The sequence below is a fragment of the Tiliqua scincoides genome, chromosome 5 (genome assembly GCF_035046505.1).
Source record: "Tiliqua scincoides isolate rTilSci1 chromosome 5, rTilSci1.hap2, whole genome shotgun sequence".
Taxonomy (NCBI): Eukaryota; Metazoa; Chordata; class Lepidosauria; order Squamata; family Scincidae; genus Tiliqua; species Tiliqua scincoides.
Genome location: NC_089825.1, coordinates 34,883,491 through 34,894,286, shown reverse-complemented (window position 1 = coordinate 34,894,286; position 10,796 = coordinate 34,883,491). Strand labels below are relative to the sequence as shown.

At 42.0% G+C, this 10,796-nt stretch overlaps 1 protein-coding gene across 1 annotated transcript in view; it reads right to left on the bottom strand.

The window, feature by feature from the left end:
* Nucleotides 1-1,570: 1,570 nt before the first annotated feature.
* ITGB8 (integrin subunit beta 8) overlaps nucleotides 1,571-10,796 on the bottom strand; it is a 58,757-nt gene continuing 49,531 nt past the window's right edge. Inside the window, exons 11-14 of the mRNA XM_066629068.1 lie at nucleotides 7,315-7,540; nucleotides 5,703-5,803; nucleotides 1,784-1,947; nucleotides 1,571-1,687 (exon numbers count right to left, since the gene is read on the bottom strand). Of these exons, the coding sequence (XP_066485165.1) occupies nucleotides 1,571-1,687; nucleotides 1,784-1,947; nucleotides 5,703-5,803; nucleotides 7,315-7,540 (608 nt within the window). The remainder of the gene's footprint in view (nucleotides 1,688-1,783; nucleotides 1,948-5,702; nucleotides 5,804-7,314; nucleotides 7,541-10,796) is intronic.

Here is a 10,796-nt window from a genome sequence, read left to right as displayed (position 1 = left end):
GGAGCATAATCCCAGTATCTTCCCAAAATAAATAACTATGAATTCCAATCAAAACACTCATGAGGTCACAAAAGGCAGTCTCAATATTTGTGCAAATTATCCCACTCAATGCAAAGCTGGGGATACCTGCATAGAATTCCAAATGCCATTACTGAATTCAGGTGTGAGCTTCATGAGTGCATGGACCAGCTGGGCCTGGCTTTTAAGAGTTAACTTTAATAGATTTAAAGTTTGGGCTCCAAGAGATATTACCTAACAATGTACAATTTTAATACAAAAGTTGTACCATTCCAACTCAATTACTATCTTCTCATGTACATGCCATCTCACAGATACTGTACTAATACAGTATTTTCAAATTCACAGAAAAACTGGTGTAACTGGAATGTTTTAAATGTATTTGCTTGACAATGTGTGAATACATCTTATAAATTTCTGTGAAATTAGTATTTAAAAATCCAGTAGTAATCAAGCCCTTGTTGATTCCAGTTTTTGATTAGAATTGATTCTATGAAATTTTAGAAAGACCTCAAAGCAAACAAGATTAGAATAATTAGCAACTAGTAACAGATCTAAAAAAATGTTTTCTGTAGAAATAGTCTAACTATTGCTCTCTGAAAAATACGTTAGTTAACAAGTTTTACGACATGATTTAGTCAAACACACAGAGCAGTGGTTCTCAAGATGCAAGATGGATCTCCCTACTGATGGGTACACAATTCCCAGGAGGAATTAACTTCCCCTGCTGGTCACTGAACATTTGGAGCTAAGTCCTAGCCATGTTTTCTTAGCAATATGTACCACACATATTAATGGAATTTGCTTCCAATAAAGTATGCTTAAGAATGCAGCCTTTTTTGTCTAGTCTGTAGGCTGAAAGCAAGCCTCTCTATCCACTCTCCTCCAGATTAGTGCAATATGTAGACTTGATCATCAGTGCTTGAGGTGGTGATAAGGAATTATGAGAACAACCCATTTCTGCAGGATTTGGGGGGTCCCTCTGGGCCTTTCTGATCCTGCTTTCTTGCTTTTCCTTTGATGTGTTCACTCCCAGTGCTGACAACAACACAGAAGTTGACCTGTCACCAATTCGTGACAGCGACATTTTTCCTTGACACCATTTGAGAACTCCATGTGTAGATCAAACCTGTGTTAGCTACCTCTAAAGTGAGATCAGTGCTTTTTATTATACCATTCTATTCCCAAACGAAATAAGTTAACATTATGTTAAAGTGCTACAGTGGTGTTGCAGACCGACAGAAAGATCACATATGCTGGAATACTCAAAATGGAAGCCTGCTTGCCCCCTATTATCTCAAATGGGACTGAAGTGGCTCCAGTCCAAATACCACAGCTTAACTAGGCTAGTTTGTTAATCAGTAGTTCATACACATTTGTCTTGCAAAGTAGAGCAGCTCTATTTGAAAGCTAGCCATGTTGCACAACTAGGCTTTCAGGTCAGTTTTTTTTTTGTTGTTGTTACAGTATTTCAACCCATAAACCCCAAAGTATCAGACAAGCCCTTTCAAATAAGCTTCTTGACTGTGAAAACAAAGCTTTGAGCCTGCCTTCAGGAGTTGCGTTTGAAAGTTTCATTTACTTGTAACTTGCTGATGTTTATTTCTTCAGGCTTATCACGCCTGTAGGTTACGGTTTTCGTACAAACAGTAGGCAAGAACATTTTATCCTTGAAGGGAAAGATATAACTGGTCAGAAAACCCGACACAAATTGCACTTTATGTTCAAGAAAAACAATCGATTATGGCTCTCTGATACCAATTACCTTTTTTGCTGGAGACCCTCTATAACCGGTTGAAGACTTAATTTTGTTGTTCCATTGTAGAATGATCTGCCAAATTATAAGTACATGGAGCAATCCAATCATAAATGTAACAATAAAGATTATGAAAAAGATTCTAAAGTGGCTTGGATCATCAGAGGCACATTCTGCAATGAGAGAGAAAATAATATGCAAAGTGCAGACAGTCCCCAATCATATATGCTGCCAAGTTAAGTAAAAGGTCCTTTATATGATAAAGAAATTCAGTTATCATTACAAGGATTTTTCATTATTACAAATTAAGAACAGAGGTATGAGCAAGGGCTTCTGCATTATGTGTAGTTCAGTTTATAGTGTGTTTATTCCCTCCCTGCCACAGATGCATGCTACCTTATAGTACCATAGAGTTGGAAGGTTCCCACAAGGTCATCTAGTCCAGACCCCTGCCTCTATCAGGAAATCCTCCTAGAGCAGTCACTGTGCCATTTTTAACACTGGTGTGCAGCGAATGGTCTGCAGGTGCGCCATGGGAGTTTCAGGGAGGGTCATTTATTAGTAGGGCCATTAAGGGATTCCCTTGATGAAGAGTTTCACAAGATTGGGTCACCACTGAGGAAGCACTGTTTTTAGTGGATGCCGATCTTGCCTTCAGTTCTGATTTCTAATGAGGCCTCAGATCTTCTATAAATCTATAGTGCAGCTATATTTGGAATACTCTACAATTCTGTTCATCACACCTCAAAAAGGAGAGTTAGAAAAAATTCAGAAGAAGGCAATCAAGATGATCAAAGGGATGGAGCACCTTCCTTATGGGAAACCTTGCAGTGCTTGGAGCTTTTAAGCTTACAATAAAGGCAACCAAGAGGGGACATAATCCATGTTTGTAAAATGTTGTATGGTATAGAGAAAGTGAATAGTGACATGTTATTCTAACCTCTTTCACAACATTCAATGAAAATGAATTAGTGGGAGATATAGAATGGATAAAAAGAAGTATTTATTAAGTACTTCACATGGCACAGAATCCAGGGCAGTGGTTCCTAAACTGTAGGTCTGTGGACCACCAGTTGGTGGCTTGTGAAACTGACAAGGCAGATTAGGCTATGTGCAACAAGGGTTAAACAATTGGTACTGGGGGGTGGGAAGCACTGCTGTCCAAACACCATTAAAGCCACAGAGGCCTGAGTGGCTGGTAAAGTTTACTTTTGATAGGTCCCAATGCTAAAAAGTTTGGGAACTACTGATGTAGGGAATTAGTAACCACAAGAGCTGGTGAAAGGCACAAACTTATATGTTGTGATGCCCCAGCCTGTGGACACTGGCCACTTTCACCTTATGGGGCGGGGGCAGCCTGGAGGCAGGGAGGAGGCAGCTGCAGGGGCTTGGCCGCATGTACCCGAGCCTCCTGTAGCCTTCCAGGGGTGCAGGGAGCCCTGCACGACCTTCTGCAGGGCTCCCTGCAGTTTTGAAAGCGAAAGCGGAGTGATCAAGCCCCACCTCCGCTAAAGCAGAAGTGGAGCACGATCACTCCACTTTCACTTCTGAAGCTGCGGGGAGCACTGCAGAAGGTCGCATAGGGCTCCCCGTACCCCCAGGAGGCTGCAGGAGGCTCAGGTACATGCAGCCAAGCCCCTCTAGCCCCCCTAAGCGGCACGATCCTGGGGATCGCACCACTGCCTTCCCCCCACCCACACTGCCTCCCCCTGCCCCTGCAAGAACTTAGAGCGGCTCAAACTTTCCAAGAGAGTTTGAAAACTGCTCCTATATGCAATTCCAAGGGCAGATTAAACACTTCTCTAAATATCAGTTGCAGGATAGCAACAATGGGATGCCTTTATCTCTTGCTTGTGGGTTTTCCCAGATGCATCTGGTTGGCCAATGGGGGAGACACAATGTACGGCTTAATGGGTCTTATGACCTGATCCAGCAGGGCTCTTTCTTATGTTAACTTGATTTTAATTCTCACAGGAATTCTAATGTGATAAAGTTCTCCTTCAAGTTTGAAGAATGAACATTTTTTTCAACTGCAGATGCTGTTTCATTTTCATATGACCAGTAACATGAAATAATGTGATTTTATAAGGAGAAACGATACATACAGTACTATGGAAGAAACGTCCAGGGCCAGAAGGAGCTTACAATGCCAGCTCCTAAAGAGACCAGAGCTGACCTGAGAATTTTATTACTGTATTGTACTTCTGGGGGTACTTGTCAAAGAGAGAAAAGCAGGACATTAATACCTGGACGAATAAATAACTTATTCCTGCATTAGGCTAGTTTTGTTATTAGCAGAATTAATTTCTCAAGGGTATAAGATCTGCAGGTTAAGTACGTATTTCCCCAGAAGAAGAGATCTGTCTTTTAAGAGATCTGTCTGCCTGAAAAGATAAATACCAGCTAGAGCAAGGAGTTTCTTTTCTTTTCTTTTCTTTTAAAACCACTTAAGAAGCCCCACTTAATCTCAAGAATTCCATTTCATACGAGTGTTATTTTGAGCCACATCAATGCGAACCATCAGTCCAAAAGCCATGTACCCATGACAATTCTAACCTCAAATTCTAAATTATTCTGGCAACATGTTAGTGTAAGGTTGGACAAAAGATGAAAGAGGTTAAATAAAAATGCACATAGATTTGATTGCATTGGGCCATTCACCCCCTGCAAACTAAGGGAGAACACATATTTATGTTGTATAAAGTTGCACTGCTTGCTGAGTTTTACCCTATGGTCTTGAAGTACGAAATGCTAGCAATGTGGTAGTTGGCAAGAAAAGAAGGTCACTGAGGCTGCAGAGAGTGAAGAGTGTATGGAGGGCCCTTAAATACACAGGTAATCACGTTTCACCGTTTGGTGAAACAGAAAGGATAATCTCTGTGGAAGATGTTTATATAGGTTTTGGATTGCAACAAGCCAAAGGAATATTATGTTTGACACAGCCTGAGAAATTTACAGTTGGAATGGTGATTTCTCAGTGAATATAAACTCTTCAGTTGAAGTTAAGGAAAGAAACTTGTGTAAATATTATAAATCAAATGCACAGCATGTTTCCCAAAATATGGGTTGGGACCCAATAGTGGGTTGCAAGACAATTTTTGATGGGTTTTTGGTGGGTTGTGAAAAGTTTTTGAAACATTAAAAAAAGCAAAACTTGACAAGCACCCTTGCCTAGTTTGCAAAAGAAAATCATTAGCTGGTATGAGGCAATCTTTATACCCCCAAATTAAAATGTCACATTTTCCAATTTTCTCCAGTAAACTCAGTTTCAGCCTTCTGTCTGGCCTGAAAGTTCCCAGTTGCCCATCTTGCTCCCCAGTTCAGCCTTCTGGGTACCCTGAAATTACTTTAAAGGTTTGGGGGAACAGTCCTTGAACTCCATTTCTAGGGAGAGTCTAGCCAATGTCTACACACCCACACTATATGTAAGGTATCTAGCAGCCTTGGGAGCATAGTACCATTCATTAATAGTTTATTAATTATATTAATAAATGCAATTTCTAGATCTGTTTTTCTGTCTAGAGGGTCGCTATAGATTGTCATTTTTAAAAGAGAGTCCCAGAGCTAAAAAGTTTGAGAAACAGTGTGTTATGATGTAAGTATATAGTTATTGCTGTTAAATGGAATTATTTTATTTTAAAGCAAATGTCTATATTAGTTTATATGACAATCAATATTTTGTCCAAAGCTTAGATTGGTGGCTTGTGCCAGATGTACCCACAAATTAAGCCTGACCTATTTGCTGTCCCTATGTCACAAGCAAAGTGACACAATTTGCTTAGGTAGGACACACATCCACACTGTGAGGCCCTGTATCAAGAACCATGTATTATGCAAGGGAAAGGACAAAAGGGATAAAAGGGAAATAACGACCACTTCACACCAAGGCACTATTTAAAACAAGAGCACAATTTTTTTTTAAACCTACCTGACAGTTGTTCACTATAATGCACCCTGTAAGTGCATGAAGTTTTGCACTGGTCAAGTGTAATTTGAGACAAGTTAGTACGACGACAGGGTGCACAATTCCTATAAAGCAAAGTGAAAGTGAATGCATTAGCGTATGTGTCCATCTGGCCCATAAACCCCTACCAAAGTACTTCAAAGCAGTATTTAATGTATTGTAAAGGGGAGGTTTGGATGGACTGTCCTGCATTACTATGCTGCGAGACAATGCACTGGCTGGGGAAGGATGAGGAAATGTGCATGCACATGCTCTCTCCCCCACCCTCCAGTCCCAATTGGCCCACTCTTACTAGCAATAAGGATTACAATGAGCACAAACAACCCTTGAACGAGGGTAGGTTAACCACTGGGACAGGAAATGCCCTGGCTTCAAAAATGAACCTTACTACTCCCCTCACTGCAGAACAGTATTTGCAAAAGAAAAAATGAATAGGATTTCACATGTCTTTATTGACATACTTTGCTACAAACTCAGCTATAATATGCTCTTCAGAACATGAACAAGACACATGAAGGACTTTTAAAGACATCTATTACTTGCCTTTCAGAAACTTACTCGTATAGTAGGACACAAACTGGCAAATGAAGCTTAACAGTAATACCCAGTCTATCAAAGCTAAACCTGCCTTCCTAATTACCATCTTTCCTACTTGAATTTTTGCTACCCGGGGAATTGCAGAATTTGCTTCTGAAAGCACTTGCAACTACTCAACAGAAACATAGGCAGAGATAACAAGATGATGCTTGTGGCTGAGTTAGGACTAGCAGATGAACCTTATTTTTGAAACATGAACACGTCAAGTAAGCTGCATAGCAGCTTAGTGCAGAGAATGTGGTCCTAACTCAGTTAGATTGAGAGTTGGGCTCTCAGGTCAGTAGGGAGTAATACACAAGTAGCAAAGAGATGCCCAGATGGAGGTCATGACACCAGCTTAAACCCAATGAAACAAAGAGATGCCCAGATGGAGGTCATGACACCAGCTTAAACCCAATGAAACAAGGGAATAAAGGATAGAGGAGCAATTAATGTATCTCATTCCACTGGACTGGACTGCACTGCACTTGTACATTATATTAAGAAGCTCAAGGCTCAATCCTATCCAACTTTCCAGCACTGATGCAGCCATGCCAATGGGGTATGTGCTGCATCCTGCAGTGGGAAGGGTCAGTCACTGAGGCCTTCTCAAGGTAAGGTAACTTTGGTTTCCTTTCCTGAGGGCTGCATTGGCACTGGAAAATTGGATCGGATTGGGCCCTCAAACCCTTTCTACAAGCAGTTTAGTCTCAAAATGAGGAAACCTTAAGCCCTAGACAAGGACTGCTCACTGATGCATAACTGGCGGGTCAATGGTCCCCAAAGGCCAGTGCAGAGCAATCCATACATTCCTGTCTTCTCCTGAAAAGGACAAAACTATGTCTTTATGGAAGAACCTATCCCAATTAACTATTTTCTCCTGAAACAACTCACCCATAGAAGGCCACATGGATCAGTGCAAAAGTTTTGTGAAACGGGTTTGCATATAGTCTGTGTTTATTTTAGAATGCTTAAACTTAAACCACTATAAGAGACATACCTCTTTTCATTGCAAGCTGTTCTACAAGTAGGACAGAATTCACACAAATGGCCAAAACTGCTGGGATCCGTGCACTTGCATTTTCCACACACACAAGTTCCTCTTCCACTGCAGATCTGGCCATAGGAATTAATGCAGTGCTTTTGCAGTGACAATGAACACTGACAATGATCACCTTCCCAGCCACTGAAACATTTGCATTTGCCAGCTTCACATTCACCGTTCCCTGGAAAAGGAATGAATGAATGAATAAGAACATAAGAACAGCCCCACTGGATCAGGCCATAGGCCCATCTAGTCCAGCTTCCTGAATTACACAGCGGCCCCACCAAGTGCCCCAGGGAGCACACCTGATAACAAGAGACCTGCATCCTGGTGCCCTCCCTTGCATCTGGCATCCTGATATAGCCCATTTCTAAAATCAGGAGGTTGCACATACGCATCATGGTTTGTAACCTGTAATGGATTTTTCCTCCAGAAACTTGTCCAATCCCCTTTTAAAGGCATCCAGGCCAGATGCCGTCACCACATCCTGTGGCAAGGTGTTCCACAGACCAACCACACGCTGAGTAAAGAAATATTTTCTTTTGTTTGTCCTAACCCTCCCAACACTCAATTTTAGCGTCTGTCCCCTGGTTCTGGTGTTATGAGAGAGTGTAAAGAGCATCTCTCTATCCACACTATCCATTCCCTGCATAATTTTGTATGTCTCAATCATGTCCCCCCTCAGGCGCCTCTTTTCTAGGCTGAAGAGGCCCAAACGCCATAGCCTTTCCTCATCAGGAAGGTGCCCCAGCCCAGTAATCATCTTAGTCGCTCTCTCTTGCACTTCTCCATTTCCACTATGTCTTTTTTGAGATGCGGCAACTAGAACTGGACACAATACTCCAGGTGTGGCCTTACCATAGATTTGTACAATGGCATTATAATATTAGCTGTTTTGTTCTCAATACCTTTTCTAATGAATGAATGAAATGACAAATCTGGCCATTTTCATTCATATGACCCAGTCACATCCAGAGTAGACATTCTATTTGCCCAATAAAGATGAACTCAATGTATAATTCATCCAAAATGCTGTTCCCAAATTGTCAACGATTACCTGTAAATTGGAGTGTGTAACTCCAGCACTATTTCATTTCCACTGACTGTCAATTAATATTGTACAATTTATTGCTATAAAAGTACATGAAAGATTACATTAAAATTACGTAAGTAAGTTACAAGAGTGTAAATTTAATTATTAAACATGCTGTAAAAAATTGAAGAATCAATGTTGCCTTGATGGTTTCTCAGAAGCTGGTGACAAGAGCTTTGTGTCCTGGGTTTCTACTTTCTTACCTTCCCCTCAAGAGGGGGGAAGTCTTTCAGTAGCCCCTGGGAAGGCAGGAGACAGGCTGCCTCATATACTCTTGATATTCTCAGGAACTGATTGCAAGAGCTTCATGGATTTGTAAACCCCTCTCCTTTCCCAGCACATCCTAGGCAGAGGATAGTCCCCAAAGCTTGTGGGGGGGTTGTTGTTGAGGGACACTCGGCTCATAAAGCGTTCTCTATTTTCTCCCCATAGTTAAGCTTGAGAATACCAAAGTGAAAAAGGCCTGTGATATCTTAAAATCAGCATTGGGGCCCTGCTCATCATTGTAGGTACAGTGGTTGGGCACAAAAGTGAGGGTCACCTTTATGTAGTACTGAGATTGTAGACCTCCCTCCTGAATATGGGCAACTTGGTTTTGGCAAGCAGTGAAAATGTGACTGTTCCAACATGCTTTGAGGACTCATGTCTGCCAAGATGTTTACAGCTGTGCTTGTAATTTTAGTGCAAGACATTTTTGCTGCTGTTTGCATCATGCTTTTAATACTGATTTTTTATTTTGCTGTGAACTGCAAGCTATCACCCACTGGAAACAAGATAAACTTCTGTGATCAGAGGCAGTATGCCATTGGATACCAGTTGCTGGGGGTGCAACAGCATGGGATGACTACCGCTGTCATTATCCACTTGTGGGCTTTCTGGAAGCACCTGGTTAACTGCTGTGGGGGAAAAAAGGATGCTTAACCAGATTAATTTTTTGGTCTGATCCAGAAGTTTTTATGGTGCTCTTAGAACTATACCAAAATTGTAAAGAAGGAACAGTCACCAACACACAGGTATATAACAGCCATCCTGGTCCAAAAGCCATAAAAAGCTCAGCCGTGGACCCACCAGGTAGCCTGAAGGAAATTACACAGGCCTACAAAATTGAGGGTCAGAAAAGTTTTTCGCAAACTTTATGGTGTTTAGATATGAATTTGGGGTGCTAATTCAAAAAATGGTTGATAGGTTTTGCCCTATCACGTCTAGTTTCGGAGATATAGTATAGCCTTATTAGTGAATGGTTCAAGCAGCTTCCTCATGAGGAAGCCATGGTGTAGGCTTCCTCATGAGGAAGCTGCTTGAACCGTTCACTAATGAGGCTATGTCGTGTCTTCAAAACTAGACGTGATAGGGCAAAACGGATGCCATTTTTGGAATCAGCACCCCAAATATACCCAGGAATTGGTGTAACGTTTAAGGAATCAAAATGTGTGTTGGCCTGTGTTATTAGCTCTCAACATTTCATTTTAAAACTGGAACAACACCGACCTACTTCAAACTGTTGTAGGAATTAAGGGAAACATGGTTACTTACTTGTAACTATTGCTCTTGGGTCACTGCACAGATACACACATAATCATTGGATAGGAAGGCCATTTGGCAGGAAATTCTGCAGAAGCCATGCTCAACATTGCAGAAAATTTTCCTGATATCTGGTTGTAGCTGAAGGCACCCAAAGCCTTCACTCTTCCAACTTATGCACCTGATGTTTACTTCGGTGGGAATTTCAAACACAGAACTATGGGACCTACCAGCTCATGTAACAAAGCCCTGTTCCCTTTAAGGGGTGGGGGCAGGGGGAAAGTAATGAAGCAAACCCCAGGATCATGCCCCTGCCGGGGAAGGGGGGGCTCTTTTTAAACTAACCATACATGCTCTCAGGGTCTGGGGGTGTGGGGAGCCCCGCAGGGTGCTTGTAGGGCTCCCCATGGCTTCTAAATAGTGAAAGTTGCAGATGCAATGAAACCAAAAATTCCCCTTCCGGTTTAATCGTGCTTGCAACTTTCACTATTCAGAAGCTGTGGGGAGCCCTGCAAGCCCTCTGTGGGGCTCCCCACGCCCCCTCCTGACCCTGAGAGAACATATGCTTAGTTTAGAAATAGCCCGCCTTCCCCTGCAGGGGCACAATCCTGGGGATCGCTTCGCTGCCACCACTCCCACCCCTGCAAAGACTTACCCCAGGAGTAAAGCTCCAGGGAACTTTGAGAACCACTGCTATGGGAGATAATTCTTGAAGCATACTAGCTACAGGTGAGCAACCTTTACTTTCTTCCCCACGTAGAACCACTTAGAGCCACACATATGGATGACTAACAAACCTTCCTCAAAACCAAAGCGAGAAAAA